Genomic DNA, 23,839 nt, shown 5'->3' on the forward strand with positions numbered 1-23,839 from the left:
CTATCTATCTATCTATCTATCTATCTATCTATCTAAAAGTGGAGCAGAGACCCTTTGAGTAACATGAGATTCTGGATACGCCTCAGGAAAGCTATTTTAGATCATGAATCTAGGCATATATGTTTGTGAATGTGTGTAATTTAAAATCAAATAAACTGATGCTTCAGTTGCATGTGAAAATTGAATTGAAATTTTCTTTTTTCAGTGTTGCAACAGTCAACAGTTTATATAGAGAAATCAAGTTTTCACTAGAGGAAACTTACACAGCTTTTTTTAGCCTGACATCATAAAATATTTACAGCTGAAACCGCAGTCTTTTACTCCTCATTGTGGATCACCAACACAATGGCCTTGTGTGTGTAAAAGATGTTTACAATGTTTATGTTACAAAATTCACATATTTGCTTTTCTCTTTGTTCTGACATCAGCTGTCACACCTATCCAGGTGGTGTCACCCTAACCTGGTAAACTGGTTTATCGCACATGCTTCACATTCCTCTATATAATGGATGTGTCGGTACAGTTTCATTGAAACTACATTTTACCGCTTGTCTTTGGATAATGCCATGAGAGTTTAAACATGTCTCGGAGAAGTACAGCAAACCAAAGCCGTTACAGCACTCTGGAAAAACCCGGGCGGTCTGGAAGATACAGCAGCTCCAGTAGCCGGAACAGCTCTAGAGAAGTGCTGTGTGATTTCTGTCTGGCTAAGAAGAACAAAGCAGTGAAGTCATGTCTGACATGCTTAACCTCATTTTGTGAGACGCATCTCCAGGCTCATTATGAGTATCCAGCTCTCATGAAGCACAAACTGGTGGCGGCAACAGGGCAGCTACGTGAGAAGATCTGCGCGGAACATGATAAACTTTTGGAGGTTTTCTGCCGTTCTGACCAAGCATGTGTTTGTGTTTTGTGTATCATGGAGGAACACAAAAAACATGATATTGTTTCAGCAGCTGCTGAACGGACAGAAAAGCAGGTGAGCTTATCAGCTGAGAGAACATTGACTGACATGAAGAAGCGTATAGTGGCTTTGCTACTCAATGCAACTAAATCATGATCGTTATACATTCAGTGCTTTCTCACAATGAGAAGATCAACCAGTAAATGTCTCACAAATGTGCAATTTTTTTTAACAGAAACAGCTTGGGGCTAAACTGATGTCTTCACAGCAGAAAATTGAAGAAAGGATAAAGAAATGGCAAGATCTCAGGCAGACAGTTGCATCCCTAAAAGTGAGGAATTTAGAAAATCATTGGGAAGAAATTTCTGTTCATATCTATTATGTTAGTTAACTGCTTATGTTAAATAAACTGCTGCTGCAGTGAGGTTTAATTTGTTGTAATTTGTTAATGCACTAGGTCAGGGTTTCCCAAAGTGGGGTTTGTGAGGAAACTGCAAGGACCTTGTGAGTTCATGAAAAGCTAATAATTAATTAAATCATAAAAGTGTAATTGAAATAAATCAATCAAAATAGAATATTTACAAAAAAACAAAAAACTAAATGTAATTTGACCATTAACCGACAATGAGAACTGTGAACAAATGTGTTGATGCAAATGTGTTGCTCATTTTTTGAAATGCTTTATAATCTCAGGTGATTCTTCAAGTAAAACGTTTTGGTCAAAGGGGTTCTGTTGAAAAAAACTTTTGGAATCCCTGCACCTATCCTAATGCATTTTAGGATGTACACGTTAACATTAATTAAAGTATCATGAATAAACATGTATTAAACATGAATATATGATTATAAATCAAATGATTGTTAAATACTGTAAATTGTTAGTTCATGATATTTATTGCATTAAAGGGGTCATATGATGTTGCTAAAAAGAACATTATTTTGTGTATTTGGTGTAATGAAATGTATTTATGTGGTTTAAGGTTAAAAAAACATTATTTTCCACATACTGTACATTATTGTTTCTCCTCTATGCCCCGCATTTTTACAAAGCTCATTGGTCTGAAAAGCGAGGTGTGCTCTGATTGGCCAGCTATCCAGTGCGTTGTGATTGGCCGAATACCTCAAGCGTGTGACGGAAATGTTACGCCCCTTACCATACTGTGATGATGACCTGACAGGACGGAGCAATGATTCAAAAACATGAAAACCCATTATAAACGAGGCATTTGTTGCATCCAGTGGGGACATAATTACGGATTATAATGACTTATACTGTCTTTTTACGCGTTGCGTTGCATTGCATTGCATCAGTCTAGTCTACCAGGATCAGGAAACAGTCCTCCATAAAATGCGCTGCACACATCTGAATATTTGAGTTGAAGTGTTCTGGACCAGTGTTGTAAATACAACTTAACCACTGATTTCTAGTCGTGTCCATTTTTGGAAGGCCAAACAAAGTAGTTTCGCTTTCACGATGAAACACAGCGTCACACACGGTGGCCTAGAGTGAGTGGCGGTGGCCTAGAATGAGCAGAGGCCGAGGGCTAGAGTGAGGAACGGCCGGAGGGCTAGAGTGAGCGGAGGCCGTGGGCTTGAGAATGGTGTGGCCGGTGGATTCGACGAAGGAGCGTCCGGAGGGCTTGAGGCAACCACATGTGACGACCCCGGGCTGGACTCCGCTTCGTCCATGGTGAAAGCCGATCTGGCGATCCACAGCGCAAAGTTGAACTTTACAGATCTTCTTTATGCACCAAGAGCTTGTAACACTCCAAAGAGAAAGGAAAAATTGAAATCGCATCATATGACCCCTTTAACTAATGTTAGTTGAACTTTATTGTACAGTGTTCTTAAAAATAAAGGATCTTTATTGATATCAGTGATTCCATATGGCACCTGTAACATCCATGGAACCTTTCCATTCTACAAAATGTTCTTTATCATGGAAAAAGGTTCTTTAGATTATTAAAATATATGGCTCTTTGAAGAACTGTTCACTATAGATTCCCAAAAGGTTCTTCTGCTGTTTCATCTGTTCCCTGTCTTAAATGTGAGGAAACATTTGACTGGTTAAAAAAAAAAAGTGAAAAACAGTCCCTGTCTCATCCATGGTGTTTTTCTCATTCTAGCATTCATCTCAGAGTGTACTAGATGAAAATGAGCGTATTTTTGCGGAACTGCTGCGGGCACTAGAGAGGAGGCATGGAGAAGTGAAGGAGATGATCCGAGCCCAGGAAACCCTTCTGCTGACACGTGCAGAGGGACACCTGGCCAGGCTGGAGGAGGAGATTACATTACTGAGAAAGAAGCATAATGACCTGGAGCAGCTGTCCCAATCCGACGATCATATTCATTTCTTACAGGTATTGTTGAAAAGCACTGTGGCCAACAATGCATTTGCATTTTCACTAAACAGTTCCTTAAATAACATATCTGCTTATTTTCTCCTAGAGCTGGCAGTCTCTTTCTGCTCCTTCTGGATATGAAGACTTGTCCAAGTTGACATTAGCCCCTCATCACACTTTTGACAATGCAAAGAAAGCCATCTTTGACCTGAAAGTGCAATTAGAAGACATAAGCAAAGAAGAACTGAACAAAATCTCATCTGCAGGTGTTTGAAACTCTCTATTACAAATTTATAAAAAAAACTGTTTTCTATTTTAATATATTTTGAAATGTAATTTATTCCTGTAATCTCAAAGCTGAATTTTAAGCAGTCTTCAGTGTCACATGATCCTTCAGAAATCATTCTAATATGCTGATTTGCTATGGTATTTTGTAGAAACCATGCTATAGTGTTTTTTTTAAATTATTTGAACAATAAGAAATTCAAAAGGACTGCATTTATTTGGAATAGAAATGCTTGTAAAATCTTTACCCTCTTTCCTGTCTTTTTTAAAAAGATAAAAGTATTAATTAATTTTTTTAATAAATCTTACTGACCCCAAACTCTTGAACGGTAGTGTATATATGTATATATTATATAATATATTTACCCATACATGCTTTTAATTTGCAGTGAAGGAGGTTAAAATTCTCCAGACTCTGGACCCTGCAAAAAGGGAGGAGTTTTTAGAATGTAAGTTTAAAATCAGTATAATCAATAATAAGACAATGTGCTACATAAACACATTTGTTTATGCTGATTAATATAACAACATCCCTTCTCGAACTAGATTCCTGTCAGCTCTCAATGGATCCTTCAACAGCCCATCCAAACCTGCACCTGTCAGACAGAAACACAGTTGTGCGGATGAGCAACAAGCCAATGTCGTACCCGGAGCATCCCAATCGCTTCGAATACTGGCAGCAGGTGCTGTGTAAGGAGGGTCTGGCCGGCGGTCGCTACTACTGGGAAGTGGAGTGGAGTGGCACGGAAATAGACATCGCTGTGACTTACAGGGGGATTCAGAGGAAAGGAAATGACAACGCTGGCAGCTTTGGGGGGAATGACAAGTCTTGGAGTTTGTACTGCTCTGAATCCAAGTACTCTTTTGTACATAACAGCAAAAGCACAACTATACCTGTCCCCAATTCCTTAGTACAGCTGTGAAATAGTGTTTTCTTTTCTTCATATTGGTTGTTGCTATGGCAATTTGTAGAAATAGAAACTGTATTTATTTAAAGACCATATTTATTGTTGAGTATTGTTTTTATAGTAGGCTATTCTGTGGACAGAATACGTTTGGTAACAGCTATTCTGAAAATCTGACCATCCCTGCAGCAGGATAACAGTGTCAGCTCTGATGCTTGTCTGATAAAAAGTGCTTTTTAGACAAGATGAGTAATGCATTGAACATTACAACACCAGTAGCACATCTAATCAGAGGGGAACTATCAGTACTAAAACCAAATGTAAGTGTTTAGATCATGAATCGTATATCTTGTCTAGCAGAACAAAACATCTGGATGTACAACCACTTTATTAAATACAAGTAGCAGCCAGTACAGCTGTGAAATAGTGTTTTCTTTTCTTCATATTGGTTGTTGCTATGGCAATTTGTAGAAATAGAAACTGTATTTATTTAAAGACCATATTTATTGTTGAGTATTGTTGTGTGGACAGAATACGTTTGGTAACAGCTATTCTGAAAATCTGACCATCCCTGCAGCAGGATAACAGTGTCAGCTCTGATGCTTGTCTGATAAAAAGTGCTTTTTAGACAAGATGAGTAATGCATTGAACATTGCAACACCAGTAGCACATCTAATCAGAGGGGAACTATCAGTACTAAAACCAAATGTAAGTGTTTAGATCATGAATCGTATATCTTGTCTAGCAGAACAAAACATCTGGATGTACAACCACTTTATTAAATACAAGTAGCAGCTTTTCATAGACAAGACATACGTATTATAATGATAATCATGTTCATTCAACAAGATTGTTTAGCTAACTTATTCTGTCACTTGTAATGGTTTACTTCAGAGGTAGCTCAACTTTTGATGCAATGATGTCTGAGGCCTAAAAAAGCATTGCACTCATTGCAAAGTTTTTCAAGACATTAGCCAGTCAGGTCAACATAGCTCATCTAAACAGAAACTTTACTGGTGTTAAATAAGTTTGAAAGGAAAATAAGCAGAGATTCTAACTTGAAGATTACAAGATGATAAGCAATTGTTCATGATTCAAGACACTGGTCAAAGTCTGTGGCCACTGACCACTAGTGAAAACACTTGCATTTTTTCCTACCCTCTTAATGATTAAAAAAAAAATTTATTAATACAAATTATATTATCAGCATAACAATTTGCGTGGAAAGTTGAATTTGAGTTAACATTAAGTAACATGAATAACATTTGAAGATGGCTGAAAGTGATGGGGACGTGTATTATCAAAGATGATAATTAAGAACTGCCAAATCAAATATCAGCAACTTAATTAGATCATTCTCAGCAAGTACGTCATGACATTGCATCAAATGATCACTTCTAGCTACCCATCTCACATAATGTACAATGGCTTCTCCATCAAACAAAGACTAATGGTACATATTTTAAATGTAATGAATTAGGCTACTTCAACAACTAAAGTATTTGTAATGTAATTAATTTAGGCTTTTTATAAACCATGATTAAAATTTGAAATTAGAATTATAATATCTATAATAGCCTATATAATATTTAGAGTATATTTATGTACTGTATATACAATGACATTCACCACGAAGGCAGATTTTAGCACCTCTTTTTACTTTGAGATCGTTCTGAGGTTAAATACAGATTTAAAATTATTATTAATTTAGGCTTTTTATAAACCATGATTAAAATTTGAAATTAGAATTATAATATCTATAATAGCCTATATAATATTCAGAGTATATGTACGTATATATACAATGACATTCACCACGAAGGCAGATTTTAGCACCTCTTTTTACTTTGAGATCGTTCTGAGGTTAAATACAGATTTAAAATTATAACAAGAAGTAGATTAATAACTATGAAACTGTTTTAGAAATAAAATCTTTGCATAGCTATGATAGGAAACACTGACATCTAACAATGCCTTGGTAAAAACAGTTCATCCTAAAAATAAAGTACATACCAAAATAGGAAATAAAACAGTTATTGAATAAGCAGGTGTCCTATTCTGTGTCTAAACTCCTGAAACATTATTTCATATTTTAGAGCAGTCAGTTAAATCTGTGTGTGAAAATTTTAATCATTAACATTTTCATAAGTCACTGTAATTTATTTAAACATTTTTGTAACTGTAACTGATTACAGTTACATTTAGTTTTGTCATTTAATTAGGTAACGTCGTTACATGTAACTAGTTACTCCCCAACACTGAATACAGGCCTACATATAACTAAACTTCAAAGACGTTGAATGTAATATAGCTGTTTACTGTAAATTAAATGCTTTTTATCTCTTTTACATGTATTGTATCTATATCTAGTTTCTGTGTAGGATAACGTACAGTACGTAAACACATCGTGTTTTTCTCAGTAGAGGTTTTTGTACATCGTTTCACTTCAAAATGACAAACATTTAGTACAGTGTATCAGGATGTTGCAGTGTGTGTTAGGGTTGTGTCGGGAGGCGGAGCTGTGCGAACAGCTGGACTGTTTTAAACAGTGCGCCTTCAGTTCAGTCCACACGGCGGGACACGAGACAGAGAAGCGAGGCACCACAAACCTGCCGAGAAACACCGAGAGCGAAGGAACTTTACTCAGCCGCCGTCATTTGGACGCTTGAGGAATAACGATAAACCTGTAGCGGTCACTGGCGATTGATGCGGTCCGTTTCTGAACAGTCGGCGCTCTGTCTGAGAGTTTAACAAAGGTGGGAGACGCGTCTGCTGTCCCCAATCACAGAGGGAAGGTGAGAGACAGTGTCCACACATACACTACACACACGGATGCTACAATTAGGTTAAACTGCACCTTCACTCGGCCATTTTGCCTTGTTACACAAAAGGATGTATTTATACATTTATAAGCGACTCATTTTTCAATTATAGTCAAGTTTATTCATTCAAATGCACACCAGCTATGCATGCAGCAGTAATTGCAGGCAACGAAATGCTCTGTTGTTTCTACAGGTCCAGAGAAGAGCATAGACAGAATAGCAGATATAAACTACGAGTTAAGAATGTTTACAAAATAAACAAAAGTGTAAAAATGTGTGTAGAATAATGCAAATTTCACAGCTTGGCAAACTGGTATGCATTGTGCATTACAATATCATACATGCAAAATGCCAGCTAACAGTCTAGGGAACTGTTTATCATGTTTTTGTCATTGTAAAGAAGATTTATTTTGTTTTGCAGATATGATCTTTAAGATAAGCCAGTTTGGGGTCATGCAACAAGTATAAATGCACATTGATGAGCAGAGGGAGACAGGCTGGCGAAGGCGAAAAAAGTGGATTTTTTGAAGGGAGCAGTAGAGGATCGTGTGCAGGAGATGTCTCTGTGGATGATATTACCCATCAGCCTCCCAGCTCTCACCATCACTGGAATATGGGTTGTGTAAGTCCATTTTATGTCATATCATATGAAACGATCATGCTTTGGATATTGATATGGATCATGCTCCGGATCCATACCTATTATGGATAACGTGCAGGTGTCATGTATGCTTTGATAGATCATTACATAACTTTCAACCTAGTTTGATTTTTAACTGGATGCACACCAATTCAACAGTGTTTATTTTACAGTCTTGGTCAATTTGCAACTTTATGGTCTGGAAGAATAAATGATGTAGCTTTTATATGTTACAAATTTAATAGTGTGATGTAACCAGTGCCCAGCTAACGAAAAAGGATGTTTTGCTAACATTTCCATTAAGTTCCCATTATGTTCTCTGAATGGTCAAAATGTCTTGGTTTTGCTAAGAATGTGGGTATATTTCATTTCATAATTTTGCAAATATTACGGAAACGTTACTTTTAAATGTTCTCTGAGCAAATTGAAACAAGTAGTAGCATTTGAAAACATTAGATGATCATCCAAATGAAACATTTCAGGAAAAAACATTCCATGAACAATGCATAAATAATGTTTTTGTGGTAATGTTTTGAGAACATTATTGAGAAGTTAATGTATGGGAAGAACATCTGTTTAGAATTTTGAGAGAACCTTGTCAGAACAAATTCGGAGTGCGTTTCCTGGTACACGTAGAATATGTTGAAGCCAGTTCGTTTTATGCAAATATATCACAGTTTTATGTAGGGTTGGGTATCGTTTGGGTTTTTTTCGATACCGGTGCCAAGGACTTGGCAACCCTGTATCCAACAAGCTACAGAAGTCAGCTTTGACTGATCACAGGTCGAGAATAAGGAGAGATGACTGACAAGACCATGCTGGAGTATTTGCTGCTTAACAGATCCTGAGCTCATTGACAAATATCTAATCTTGTAAGATGTGCTACCTTTACACAGAGTGCCTGTGATCGCTAAATCGAAAGTGAAAGTGAAAGTAAACAGCGCAAACGCTCATTCAAAAATATTTAAATACACCGCATCCTGAGAGCCTCTCCCTGATGCGCCAAAATTATACACAATATTAGAATATTTAAAGGAGTGGACACGAAAATCACGGGAGCGAAACACATGTTGCGGGAGCAGGAGGCAATGGTCAGAGATTCAGCAGGAGTGGGATTAAGAAAACAGCCGAATCCCGGACATTTTGGGCAATAAAGAAATCCCGGCTGGACACATTTTTGTAGGTCCAAAAAGAGGACATGTCCGGTGAAAAGAGAACTTATGGTCACCCTAATTTATAATCAATTGCTAATCGATGTATTCTTTTTAAAGTAGCATATAGAACATATTTTCTGCCTCATTCTGTGACAAGAAGCCTCATCAGATCACAAAAGGACGCATTTGACTGGTGTTGTGGAGTAAAAAGGTTATAATTTTCTCTTTTGTTGGACAACAGGTTTAGAAATGTGAATACAAGGGAGGTTTAGCTTTAGGCATTTTCATTTAAGCATGTTTAGCTTAGTTAACGGAAGGCTACCTGCTGCCATCAGAGCAAGTGTAATTACTGCATTCACCTGCTCCTCGGATGCTCTCATTTCCCGAGTTGTGCTTTTAAGTCGGAATGTGAAAACAACATGGACACTCTCGTTACTACAAAGATGTGTTGGATTTGTATTATTAGAGCTTTCCGACTTGAGTTCACGTGCATTTTCTCAGTCGGGAAATTATTTTTCACGTGCAGTGCCAGTGATGATGCTTCTTACGTCTGTTTCGGAGAACCAGAAGACAAATATTTCAGTCGATAGCTCAGGCATGGCACCGAAATGAGGCACCGAAATCTGCGTTCGGATTCAGTTCTAGTACATACCGGTTACATAGGTACCGGTGCCATATTGATACCGGGTTTCGGTACCCAACCCTAGTTTTATGTTTGTGCTGCATTTAAATGTTTTTTTTAAATATAGTATACAGAGATTGCCTCTATCGCTCCCAAAATAATGTCTCTTGTTTTTTTGTTTTTGTTTTAAACACCTCAAACTTGCATCTGAATTGTGCAGTTTTCAATGTAACATAATTTGTTGTGGAAAGGTGTATTATTTCTGCAAGCATTAAATCATAAGCCAAAACATCTGAAATGCAGCCACTTTCAGTAGAATTTATAGTAAAATTCCTGAAGCTACTCTTTGAGGAGTGGGCTATACATAAATTCTGCAAAGTTGCCCATGACTGACTCGCCTGAACTTGCCTGAAAAATGTTGAAGACATTGAGGTCATTTTTAGTAAAGTCGTCATGGTACAGAAATGGAGAGAATACCCATGATGTTCAGGAAGAGAGCTGTGCATGAACCAGCATGTGATTGACTGAAGAGTCATTTTTAAGGAAATCAGTTTTTTAACTTCGTGTGTGATCACAGTTGTTGGAAGTCTGTGATCAAGTGGATGTGGAATACCTTTTATGCTGTTTTATTTGCTTGAAGGTGCGGAGCTGTGCTGGCGTCTCATTGCTTGTCCCTACTTCCTTCCTGTGGAATGCTTGCAGGCGCCCTGTTTCTACGGGGAGTTCAAGATCCCCTTCCTCTCCTGTAGAGCCTTGAGTTTGAAGTCACTGAGGTGGTTACATAAAGCCTGTGAGAGTAAAACAGAGGAGGGCAACTTAGAGTAGCATCAGCGGCTTCTCATTTACTATGCCAGATAGAGAATGTTTGGTTTATTCTTGCCATGACTCCTGTAGTGACGGTCTGGGAGAAGTTCCCAATACAACATGGACTAAACGTGGCCGTTCTAGAGACTTTTTCTTCCATTATCTGTGCAAGAAAGGGCATGTTTTCATAGCTGAAAATGAAACTTCTAATTATGACCTATACAAGAAATGAGTTACGGTTTCCAAAAATAACAACAACTAACAGTTCAGAGCACAACTGAAAATGTTTGCTGAATAGTCACACTGAATTGAATCAAAAGTAAGTTTTTTTTTGTTAAACGTTATAGGCAGTTTTTGAGTAGTACGTAGCCCCCAGTGGAACGGTTGTTTAAATTATTCAGGCTACATTGTAAAAAAAAACATTTCCATTTATGTGAGGGTAAGTTTCCAAGTCAGTGTTTCCACTTGGACGTTATTACTATACGTTGAGGCTGTTGTTTATGGTAACGTCACACAGGCTTGAATAGTCCCACAAATATGCGCTGTTCCCTGCAACGTTGAACACATTGTTTATGCAAACAACACTGAGAATATTTATTCATAACAAAGGCTTTATATTTTAAAGCTTGTGCACGGTAACAGCTGAAACTGTCAGTCTTGGACGTTATTACTATACGTTGAGGCTGTTGTTTATGGTAACGTCACACAGGCTTGAATAGTCCCACAAATATGCGCTGTTCCCTGCAACGTTGAACACATTGTTTATGCAAACAACACTGAGAATATTTATTCATAACAAAGGCTTTATATTTTAAAGCTTGTGCACGGTAACAGCTGAAACTGTCAGAGCTACATCTGTGTCCTCTGTGTTTGTGATGAAAGGTTTGGAAATATTAGCATTGTGCATCTCTGGTTGGGGATGGACCCTAATTTTCCAATCAGATCAGGTTTGGTTTGATTGGACCTAAAGCTCTTGCTGATTAATTTCTCACACTTACATATACCTGCTGTGGATGCGCAGCACAAGATGTCTTTGTGAATGACCGGAGTATATGATGTTGAATGGAGCGAGTATGGACACTGGTGGAGCCTGCCATCTGTTTAGGAGGTTGTTCGTAAAAAGACATAAAAGGACAGGAAAGGAAAAGACGTGACGTGTGGCCAAGTATGGTGTCCCATACTTGGAATTTGTGCTCTGCATTTAACCCATCCGAGTGCACACACACAGCAGTGAGTAGTGAACAAACACGCACACACACACCGTGAACACACACCCGGAGCAATAAGCAATTAGAAGAGGATTCATTAATGAAAACATGTTTCTAACATTATGAAGCATTATGAAGCATTCGGCCTAGCCTCTTTCTTAGATAGGAGAGTACTGTCTTAGTATACTCCAGACTAATATGCTGCTTTGCTGCTCAAAAAACATTTCTTATTTTTATCAATCTTGAAAACAGTTTTGCTGCTTAATATTTGTGTGGAAACTGTGATACATTTTTAAAGATTTTTGTACAATATAATTATTATTTAAAAAACACAATACATAATTTTAAAACATTGAAAATATATAGAATGTAAAAAAAATGATGCATTAATTAATATTTTTATCATGTGGTTGCATATCAGTTTGCAGCACTTTTCGTCCACATTACACATTTTTAGTTGTGCTCTCAAATCTGTCACTCTTTTTGCAATTGACTCAGCAGAATGCAAACAATAGTAAATAAAACTGATTTCCTTACACAAATCAGTTTGATGTTGAAAAATGCAACTCCTTTGCTTTAAAAATTTTGTTTAAATAATTTTTGGACATTCCTATTCCAGGCTTTAGTATTTCCATTCTAGTTTTGACTTGGAAATGAGCAAATACTATAAACCTTCATCAGGGCTTAACTTAAGTCTTTATTTAAAGCGATCTAAAAATGAAAATTCTGTCATTTAATCACCCCATTTTGTAAGACGTTTCTTCTGCAGAACATGTCACAGTGTTTTTAGTTTATACAATGGAAGTCAATAATCACCAAATCTGTTTGGTTACCAACATTATTTAAATTATATTTTATGTTCCACAGAAGAAAGAAAGTCATACAGGTTTAGAATGACACGATTTTGAGTAAATGATGACGGAAATGTAATTTTTGTATGAACTATCCCTTTGAAAGAACAAAAATGAAGAAGTATCGTTTAGCCAAAAAAGTCACTATCGACTTTAACTGCCACGAGTTATTTCAGAGAGCGAATCCAAATCTTATGGTGAGCAGATGGGCTGGGGGTTACTCTGTATCCAGACTGTGTTTTCTGAGGAAGGCCTGTGTGACTCTTTGGGATGTTGAGAGTGACCTGGTAACAGCCTGCGTGATTATTCACAACACCAGCCAGGGCAGATGGCAGAATGTTTGTTTACCAAATGTAATTTCTCTCAGCGTTGTGCTAAGTGTAGTGCAAGGCTCAGGTGATCTGTCTCTTGTGGACACACATACTGAAAAAAATTTAGAGTAGGATTTACTTGAAAAAAGCTTGGAAACAATTTTCACTCAGAAAAGGCTAGTTAATTTACAAAAATGTGCCAATTAAAAGCCTAAACATAATTATTAGTAGCTTTAAATAGACATTTTTAAGTTAAGTTTACTTGGGAATTCCCAGTAAATTTTATTGACTCTTTGTTTGTACATTTTACTTAAGTAATGCTTATCACTGTAAAATATTGTGCTGTTAAATAACAGTTATTTCTCTGAAAAAAACAATAAGTAAGATTTACTTAATTTTTCTTTTGCAAGTTTTTGCACACATATATTTTAAGTAAAATTTAAGTTTTGAATTAAGTAAAATGTATGTAGCAAAGGAAATAAGTAAATTTAATGTAGCCAGTTAGAGTTTGATGAGTAATTTCTACTTATTATTTTTAAGTTAAATCTGCGATACTCAAGTACATTTCATTCATTCATGGTTTATAAAATTTAGTCAAACAATGTGGCACTGGGAAAAACCATGCTATTAAAGCATGTGGTTCGCTTACAAACATGTAAGTATGCAAGTAGACAGCTTGTTATCCTTTTAAGTAGGGATGTAACGATTCACTCAACTCACGATTCGATTCGAATCACAATTTTGATTTGACGATTCAATTCGATTCACGATTTTTTTTTAACAAAATTAGATTTAAGACAAATTATAAATTAAATGTGTCCTTTTATTTTTGCTTGGACAAAAAGCTCCACGTTTCTTTGTGAAATTGAAATATAACACTATAATAATATACTAATAGCATTTGCATATTATTGCTCTTTTGTTGGTTTTGATTGCTTCTATTGTCCTCATTTGTAAGTCGTTTTGGATAAAAGTGTCTGCTAAATGACTCAATTTAAATATAATGTAAATGTAAATAACAAAGCTAAATTGAAATTTTAAAACAACACAAATAAAATTTCAGCTGTAAACAAAGCAGCGCTGCACTTATGAACTTTAATATGCATTAGAGGCAAGATAAAAAGAAAAAATACCATCTAAACTTTTCTAAAGACAGTAAGTTCCCTTCAGACATACATTCATATAAACTCCTACCCCTAAATGAATCTCGATTTGTTTAGCATCTCAACCGATTTGAATCCTCATATACTTGAATCAATTTTCAACCGGCTCGCAGTTAATCGTTACATCCCTACTTTTAAGGTAATATGTCCACTCAATATAATTATTACCCAAATGAACACAGAGACCTCAATACTTGGTACACAATACACAATGACGGTAACAATCAGTGAATAGTGTTTTGAGTATGAATGGGTCATTTTGAGCAGAACATGAACTCCAGATGTCACAAAACAGTAAGTTACTAAACCTAACAACAAAAGCAACCACAAAACAGTGTAAATACAACTCGAAAACAGTGAAAAATTTAACCTTTTTAATTATTCATGCCCCAGTGCATGATGGGAAATACGGGATCATAACTTTGATATTTACTTAAAGCAGAAATCATTGTTATATGCTGATTTGCTGCTCAAGAAACATTTCTTATTATTATCAATGTTGAAAACAGTTTTGCTGCTTAATATTTGTGTGGAAACTGTGATACATTTTTAAAGAGATTTTTGCAATATAATTATATTATTTAAAAAACACAATACATAATTTTAAAACATTGAAAATATATAGAATGTAAAAAAAATGATGCATTAATTAATATTTTTATCATGTGGTTGCATATCAGTTTGCAGCACTTTTCGTCCACATTACACATTTTTAGTTGTGCTCTCAAATCTGTCACTCTTTTTGCAATTGACTCAGCAGAATGCAAACAATAGTAAATAAAACTGATTTCCTTACACAAATCAGTTTGATGTTGAAAAATGCAACTCCTTTGCTTTAAAAATTTTGTTTAAATAATTTTTGGACATTCCTATTCCAGGCTTTAGTATTTCCATTCTAGTTTTGACTTGGAAATGAGCAAATACTATAAACCTTCATCAGGGCTTAACTTAAGTCTTTATTTAAAGCGATCTAAAAATGAAAATTCTGTCATTTAATCACCCCATTTTGTTAGACGTTTCTTCTGCAGAACATGTCACAGTGTTTTTAGTTTATACAATGGAAGTCAATAATCACCAAATCTGTTTGGTTACCAACATTATTTAAATTATATTTTATGTTCCACAGAAGAAAGAAAGTCATACAGGTTTAGAATGACACGATTTTGAGTAAATGATGACGGAAATGTAATTTTTGTATGAACTATCCCTTTGAAAGAACAAAAATGAAGAAGTATCGTTTAGCCAAAAAAGTCACTATCGACTTTAACTGCCACGAGTTATTTCAGAGAGCGAATCCAAATCTTATGGTGAGCAGATGGGCTGGGGGTTACTCTGTATCCAGACTGTGTTTTCTGAGGAAGGCCTGTGTGACTCTTTGGGATGTTGAGAGTGACCTGGTAACAGCCTGCGTGATTATTCACAACACCAGCCAGGGCAGATGGCAGAATGTTTGTTTACCAAATGTAATTTCTCTCAGCGTTGTGCTAAGTGTAGTGCAAGGCTCAGGTGATCTGTCTCTTGTGGACACACATACTGAAAAAAATTTAGAGTAGGATTTACTTGAAAAAAGCTTGGAAACAATTTTCACTCAGAAAAGGCTAGTTAATTTACAAAAATGTGCCAATTAAAAGCCTAAACATAATTATTAGTAGCTTTAAATAGACATTTTTAAGTTAAGTTTACTTGGGAATTCCCAGTAAATTTTATTGACTCTTTGTTTGTACATTTTACTTAAGTAATGCTTATCACTGTAAAATATTGTGCTGTTAAATAACAGTTATTTCTCTGAAAAAAACAATAAGTAAGATTTACTTAATTTTTCTTTTGCAAGTTTTTGCACACATATATTTTAAGTAAAATTTAAGTTTTGAATTAAGTAAAATGTATGTAGCAAAGGAAATAAGTAAATTTAATGTAGCCAGTTAGAGTTTGATGAGTAATTTCTACTTATTATTTTTAAGTTAAATCTGCGATACTCAAGTACATTTCATTCATTCATGGTTTATAAAATTTAGTCAAACAATGTGGCACTGGGAAAAACCATGCTATTAAAGCATGTGGTTCGCTTACAAACATGTAAGTATGCAAGTAGACAGCTTGTTATCCTTTTAAGTAGGGATGTAACGATTCACTCAACTCACGATTCGATTCGAATCACAATTTTGATTTGACGATTCAATTCGATTCACGATTTTTTTTTAACAAAATTAGATTTAAGACAAATTATAAATTAAATGTGTCCTTTTATTTTTGCTTGGACAAAAAGCTCCACGTTTCTTTGTGAAATTGAAATATAACACTATAATAATATACTAATAGCATTTGCATATTATTGCTCTTTTGTTGGTTTTGATTGCTTCTATTGTCCTCATTTGTAAGTCGTTTTGGATAAAAGTGTCTGCTAAATGACTCAATTTAAATATAATGTAAATGTAAATAACAAAGCTAAATTGAAATTTTAAAACAACACAAATAAAATTTCAGCTGTAAACAAAGCAGCGCTGCACTTATGAACTTTAATATGCATTAGAGGCAAGATAAAAAGAAAAAATACCATCTAAACTTTTCTAAAGACAGTAAGTTCCCTTCAGACATACATTCATATAAACTCCTACCCCTAAATGAATCTCGATTTGTTTAGCATCTCAACCGATTTGAATCCTCATATACTTGAATCAATTTTCAACCGGCTCGCAGTTAATCGTTACATCCCTACTTTTAAGGTAATATGTCCACTCAATATAATTATTACCCAAATGAACACAGAGACCTCAATACTTGGTACACAATACACAATGACGGTAACAATCAGTGAATAGTGTTTTGAGTATGAATGGGTCATTTTGAGCAGAACATGAACTCCAGATGTCACAAAACAGTAAGTTACTAAACCTAACAACAAAAGCAACCACAAAACAGTGTAAATACAACTCGAAAACAGTGAAAAATTTAACCTTTTTAATTATTCATGCCCCAGTGCATGATGGGAAAAACGGAATCATAACTTTGATATTTACTTAAAGGATCCTTGCAAACATAACAAACAATTCCAAGTAAAATATACTCATAAGTTCAAACTTTAATTTCTACAAGCTTAAATTGAGTACTAATATAGAATTTACTTTATTTTTTAAATTCTTGCCTAAACTAAATTATTTAATGTAGAAATTACATTTGTTTTTATGTAGTATTTACTTCACCACAAAATAATTTTTATCAGTACACACACACACACACACATTTACTTGAGATGAAAACAAACCTAATTGCTGCTTAGCCCACTCCTGACCCTGCGTGCTGTCAGATGCAGTTATGCTGGACAAATGCAAATGTGTTTGTGTGTGTGTATGTCAACAGTGAGATCCGCATGGGAGAAAGACGGACAGAGATGCTATCCAGCAGCAGGTGCCGTGTGTGTTTACTTTCCACAGAGCACGTAATAGCTTTTCTTGTCTCATTGTTCATTTGTAAGCAACTTTTGCTTTGCTTGGAAATGCTCTTTCATCAGATTCTGTTCAAATCTGTAGGCAAACGTTTGCTTTGACTGTTATCTGATGGTCCTGTGTTCATCTCTTGAGGGTCGATGTGACTGGATCAGGAGGGTGTTGACCTTGTTGCATCAGAATGACACATAATGCTGATGTAAGCTGAAGATGTACAGGTCATATTGACTAAATTTCTAGAGTTTTCCGGTTTTTGGTGCAGGAAACATGCCAAAAGGTCATAAAACTCTGGTTTTATCAGTGAATACTCAGGCTGCTGCAGTGGTGTAGGACACCAGCACATATTTTTGATAGCTCTTTCTGTCTGTCCATAAGCGTCATGAACTTGCTGGATTTTATATGTTTCATACCTCTAAGCCTTAGGCCTGTACTGTGTCTCTTTGTGTAATCTCAGACATGAGTGGTTTCAATTGGTTTTGTGGTCAGCTTGACTTGAAACATTGATTTGAAACAGTTTTATTGTGGATGCATTCAAAGACATTCAAATTTGTTTATGTCCATTCTGTTTACATGATGTTTATTATGTACAGATTCAATGGTAACACTTAACCATTAGAAGGTTTAATTAGTTAACTACATTAGCTGACATTAACTAACAATTAACAATACTTCTAAAGCATTTATTTAACCTTTATTCATCGTTTTGTTAATCTCAACATTTACTAATACTTTTTTAAGATCAAAAGTTGCATCTGTTAACATCAGATAATGCACTGTGAACTGACATAAACATAAATGTTTTTATTAAATACAATAAATGCTGTAAAAAATATATTGTTTATTGTTAGTTCATGGTAGTTAAAGAATTAACTAATGTTATCAAATGAGACCTAATTGCAAAGTATTACCAATGCAACAATAAAGGTTCAGAAATTCACTTTTCACAATCCTTTTTAAATTAGACAAATTTGTCCTTGCAAATAGGAATGAAATATAAGTTTGTTCTTAATTCTTCTTTTAAAACTTTTTTCACTGATTATATTGTGTGGCTAATGTATCATAATGTCTATTTTCCCAGGTATGCCATGGCCTTGTATAACCAGCATGTCTGTCCTGTGGACAACTGGTAAGAATTTTACTAAAGATTATTGCGTTTTCTTTTTATTATTTTATTACATTTACATATTTATTAAATTTATTTATTATTTATAGTACATTTTTATATTGCTTTATACTATTGAATATTTTATAATTTATTATTATATAGTTTATATTATTATATATTTTAATTGAATGATTTTTATATAAAATATTTTAAAATGTTAAATAATGTTAAATTCTATAATACACATGAAATATGAAACACTAACACTTTAAATGTCAAGTTTTTAAAAAATATGTATTATTTTTGTTTATTTTTTATCAACAAAATTGTATAATTTATTATTATTTTTACATGTTTATTATTATGTTGCTAACTGATGTGCATATAATCATCTTTTTAAAGAAAATAGCTCATTTTGGTGCATGTGCTTTAAGGCTATTAATCATTTACTGATAACACCTTTTTAAAGTGCATGCCCACATCAGAGAGAGACCTCCTGACTTTGTATCTCCTACACTTCTTCTGGCGTCATCTGCTCTAATGAGTAGTGTATTTGATATGAGATGTTGAACGAGTTTCTCATTAACTTTATTTGGCTCAAGGACGTGTTAGCCAGTGAGAAATTTAATCCTGTTTATTTTTATTGTTAGTCGCAGGTTAAGTTGTGCTTCATACCATGAGAGCTTTAGTCAAACATTAGCATATGGAGCATAGCGGTGACTAGGTAACTTCAGTGTTAGCGCTGCTCTTGAGCTTTGGGAGGTGCACATTGTGCTTTAATTATTTAAAGCAGTAATAATGGGGTCTGTGTGTGGGTCCGTGAGCAGAGGCGGTCACCGAGGATTACTCATCATTAATATGAGTGATGAAAAAAACCCACTGTCCCAGAATATCAGTGAAAAATGTACTTTCTGACTAGGTGTCATATGTAGAGCTGAAGCTGAGCAAACAAGATCAGACTTGGTCTGTTTAAAGGTGACATATCATGAAAATCTGTCTTTTCCAGGTTTTAAGTGCTATAATCAGGTCCCCGGTGCATCTACCAACCAAGGAAATGTGAAAAAGATTAACCCAGTAACTTTGTTTTGGGAAGCCTTTTTCTGCAAGCGTCTGAGAAAACGAGCGCGTCTGATTTAGCTCCCTTGGTGTAGTGGCAAAGTGATCTCATTATAATATTACCGCCCCTTAATCTGTAAGTTTACACCCACGGCGCCGTTATTGTGTTTTCACAAGTGACAACGGTGTACTAGTTCTAATGCCATGACGAAAGTTTGAAAAAAACATGCTAACTGTTCTGCCTTTGTCTGCACAGACGAGCACAGAACACTATTTACAGTCCCAGCCTCAGAGGAGACAACAGAGCAGTGGATTTATTGATTTATTTACTGTATATTACTGCTGCCACACAGATCTAAAATAAACATGCGATTTATTTCCCAGCTGTTTACCTTCACAGACATAACCGACTGTTTTTGTAACTCATGTGTTTTTAACGTTAACTTGTGTGTGAATGAGAACTTAGTCTAGTACTCACATGCTGTGACAGCCGCTTTCTGTCCGTGTGCATCAGATGTGTGCACTCAGAAAACTGTATATCAGAAATTTGAACTCATATGGTTTAAAACGCATGATTTCAGTGCGATAAACATGACAATCAGAACCAAAACAGATGTTTTTAGCAGATACAAGCTGTAATGGCGCAGCACTATTCTGGAAAAGGGGGCGGGGAGCAGCAGCTCATTTGCATTTAAAGACACAGGCCCGAATAACAGCGTGTTTCTGCTTCCACTCAAAATAGGCATTTTCAGAATGATATAATAAATGATCTGTTGAGTATTTTGATCTGAAACTTCACACACACATTCTGGGGACACCAGAGACTTATATTGCATATTGTAAAAAGGGGCATAATATGTCTCCTTTAAGAAACGTAGCCCACAGGCTGCCTTTACCTTTTAAAGTGCTTTGCATTCCTGGGTAATTTTTATACTCAGGAAACAACAGTGGTCTTTCATTTACTTTTTTCGCTTGGAGGGAGGAGCATTAGTCCTGTAGTGCGGGATGTGTTTGCTTTAGTAATGAAGTGTAGCCACATTATGTTTGCCTTGAGTTCTGTATGGTGTAGTATGAATCGAAGTTATGGCGACTGTCAAAACAATCTCAAAGTATCTCAAAGTAGACTCCCACAGACCCGATGGACTCATTTTGGCTCTGTTTTAACTCCATATGTGTATTAATAACATGGTTGTCTGTGTATTTGTTTACTTACAGGATGTATAACCAGTCATGTGAGGTGGATCTGCCAATGCAGAGGGGACCAACCATGTGCTGTACTCTGGACAATGTTCCTCTCATAAGGTCTGTATGAAATAACAGCAAGAAAAAAACTATGCCAATGAATAACAGGGTTATAGGTTTAGCATAAATAAAGCTAGCAAAGGTATAAGGCCTAGCTAGTTTGGGACTAAAGTTTACTTTGTTAGTAGTGATAAATTTATGCTTCACATTAATTCGAGAAAAATATTTGTGTACTTTTTTCATGCAGTGACAGGGTTGAATGCTTGAGCTTTACAAATGCAGACAGCACTACAATTTGATGCTATTTTACTTTAAAAAGATATTATGATTAATTTCTATTTTAATAATTTCTGTTTTCATTTTAATTTCAGTTATAGTAAGTTTTCTTGTATTTTTATAAGTTTTTGTTTTTAAAAAATGTCTAGTTTTTAAAAAATTTCAGTCTCAGTTATTTTATTATTTTTAAGTTTTATTTACACCAACTTAAACAGTTTTTAACTGTTGAAAATGTGTTAAATACAAACAATATTTTTAATATTTAATTTTATTCTAGTTTACAATTTTACAGTGTTTATGTAACGTTATAACAATGGTTTTAACATTATTCTTTTTCAAGTAATGAAAATGTTTTTTGATGGTTTTAGATTTAGGTACAGTTAACTACAATAACCCGGGACAATACTTTCTCGAAACTATCCAATAGTTCTCACAAAAAATATGGAATTTGTATTTCTAATGCGTTCAAAAAAAGTAATTGAACACCAAAGTGCACCTTATTCCTGGAAAGTGCCGTTCTGAGGCAGTGGTCTGTGTCAGCACATTCTTCTTGCCATGACCCCTTCCCTTCCTCTGCATGCATGTCATTTCTATTTTGCTCAATCTGAAGACTGAGATAGGGTCAGGGGGAGAAAGAGGAATCTAAAAGCATGTAATCTACATGGCACCCTTATGAAACAAGATATTTCACCTTTACAAGATAGTTTAACTGCTGCTGAGAGAAAAAAGGAGCTGCAACTTGTCCACCACACAAAGGAATTTCCCAACTTACTGAGGAAAAACCGAAACCAGACTGACAAAAAGGGCAAGAACATTGAGATAGTTTTAGCCAAAGCATGTTGTTCATTTATTTGGCTCTTCTAGGCATTTTATCATCAAAGGGAAATCTGACAATGCATATATTGTGGATTCTGGAATAACTTGTGGGATCTTTGACCCGAGCTGTTCAATAGACCGTCTGTCTCGTTTGCCTTCAGAGCTGTGTGGTTTATGGAGTATGAACTTGAGTTATATGTTAAGTCTTATTTATGTGTGCCTTTGGGTGTGTTCATGATCTGCATTTCTACTACCAGCTTGTGTGTGTGTGTGTGTGTGTGTGTGTGTGTTTGTGTGTGGGTTTATTTTGACTGCTACCCACTATAGTCAGCGGCTCTCAGCCCAGAGGTTCTCTTGAAGTGGGTGAAAGGTCAGATCCACACACACACTCACACTTGGAACAGCATACACATTTCTAGCTTATCATTATAGAGCTTAACACCTCAGTGATTTATTTATAGAAAGCATAGCTATATGTAATCCAGCAGAGGCTCATTTAGCGGGAACTTAATACATGGTTTAGGAAGTTTGGTTCAGAGAATTTTTATTAGGAGAACATGGCCTTACTGTTGATTTACAGTTATTCTGTCATAATTCACTAACTCTTATGTTGTTTGGAAAAGACATAAAGATTCTTCAGTCTAACGACAGAAGAAAAAAAGCCATAGGTTTAGAAAGACATGAGCGTGATTAAATGATGACAGAATTTACATCTTTGGTTGAGATCCAGTGAGATCTGAAGTATGTAGCCTGTTATTCTCAACACTTTTCAGCTGATTGCCTGTAAGTTTACGTTTGTTTACTCCATTTATTTGCAGCTTCATCTCCTTTTAAAGGCTTCATACCACAGTGACATGTTAAATAAAACTGAAATGGTCTTCAGTAATGATTACCTGTGTGTTTATAAGGACAATTTCCTTTCATGGTGAGGTGCTGGCCCAGTCTTTCATCCGTTAAGGGCCTATCTTTGCTTATCTTTTGGCTTGTTCCCATACAGAGTGACAGCTGTGTGAGAAAAGCTAAGGGTCCTCAAGCCCTCTTCTAGCTCTATCCTTATTTTTTCCCAATAACCCACAGCTGCCAGTGTGCTCCCAAGAGCCGAACAGGCCTATTTTAGTCAGCTGCCAATGGGAGTTCATCCCTCAGGACCATTTGCTTTGGAATGTGCATCTATGTATGTTTGTCTATTCATGTAATGAGAACCCTGGGCATCTAACCTCTGTTCTGATGTTCTGATCTGCAGTAAATGCGGCACACTTCCTCCAGAGAGCTGCTTCTTCAGTCTCATCTGCAGCACTGGATCCTTTATGGGTGAGTTTACGATGCACACCTCCCACTTACACTACAGTTTAGAAGTCAGTAAGATGTTTTTGAAACATTTATGCTCACCAAGGCTGCATTTATTTGATCAAAAATACAGTAAAACCGGTAATATTGTGAAATATTATTGCAATATAAAATAGCCGTTTTCTATTTTAATATTTTTTAAAGCTACAGTCCATACGTTTTTTGGTTAAAAATTATACAAAATAAATTTTTGAGCAAGTACATAACCGGCCAGTGTTCAAAACTATCTCCATACCTTAGCCAGATTCACAACGGTTAGCTTATAATAATGTTTTCTAATTTGAGTGGTACTGGTAGGAATTCGTGGGAAATTCGTCTGTAAACATAAATAAGTTGTCCCAGCTACTAGGCTATCGCATGTGAGGATCCTGCAGGTGGCAGATCGTCTAGCCTCCTTCTCACAGTAGCTGGAATAATGAAATTGACCATTTTGATGGCGGGTTGTAATCCAAAAAGGTTTATGTGTTTATGAAACACAAGTGACTGAAATTAGATTATATTCCAGTTTTAAGTCTGATTTGCATCTGATTACAGATAGCCTAC

The 23,839-nt window shown here is 35.6% G+C and overlaps 2 protein-coding genes across 2 annotated transcripts in view; both read left to right on the plus strand.

The window, feature by feature from the left end:
• The first annotated feature begins 580 nt into the window (after window positions 1-580).
• ftr14l (finTRIM family, member 14-like) lies at window positions 581-4,454 on the plus strand. Its single transcript, XM_016268447.1, has 6 exons — window positions 581-979; window positions 1,140-1,235; window positions 3,031-3,264; window positions 3,353-3,512; window positions 3,921-3,980; window positions 4,078-4,454. The coding sequence occupies exons 1-6, from the start codon at window positions 581-583 to the stop codon at window positions 4,452-4,454; spliced, it is 1,326 nt and encodes a 441-aa protein (XP_016123933.1).
• Window positions 4,455-6,980: 2,526 nt separating this feature from the next.
• The window catches only part of LOC107582519 (transmembrane protein 150A), a 48,960-nt gene continuing 32,101 nt past the window's right edge, over window positions 6,981-23,839 (plus strand). The window contains exons 1-5 of the mRNA XM_016268408.1: window positions 6,981-7,231; window positions 7,680-7,880; window positions 18,533-18,580; window positions 20,831-20,917; window positions 23,193-23,260. Of these exons, the coding sequence (XP_016123894.1) occupies window positions 7,816-7,880; window positions 18,533-18,580; window positions 20,831-20,917; window positions 23,193-23,260 (268 nt within the window). The 5' untranslated portion in view covers window positions 6,981-7,231; window positions 7,680-7,815. The remainder of the gene's footprint in view (window positions 7,232-7,679; window positions 7,881-18,532; window positions 18,581-20,830; window positions 20,918-23,192; window positions 23,261-23,839) is intronic.

The sequence above is a fragment of the Sinocyclocheilus grahami genome, unplaced genomic scaffold (assembly GCF_001515645.1).
Source record: "Sinocyclocheilus grahami isolate Dianchi unplaced genomic scaffold, SAMN03320097.WGS_v1.1 scaffold45.1, whole genome shotgun sequence".
Classification (NCBI taxonomy): domain Eukaryota; kingdom Metazoa; phylum Chordata; class Actinopteri; order Cypriniformes; family Cyprinidae; genus Sinocyclocheilus; species Sinocyclocheilus grahami.

Excerpts from the sequence above, each read along its gene's own strand:
- ftr14l (XM_016268447.1), top strand. The coding sequence starts at position 581 with ATGTCTCGGAGAAGTACAGCAAACCAAAGCCGTTACAGCACTCTGGAA. Across the intron at positions 980-1,139 it reads CTGAACGGACAGAAAAGCAG|AAACAGCTTGGGGCTAAACT; the intron begins GTGAGCTTATCA and ends TTTTTTTAACAG. Across the intron at positions 3,513-3,920 it reads GAACAAAATCTCATCTGCAG|TGAAGGAGGTTAAAATTCTC; the intron begins GTGTTTGAAACT and ends TTTAATTTGCAG.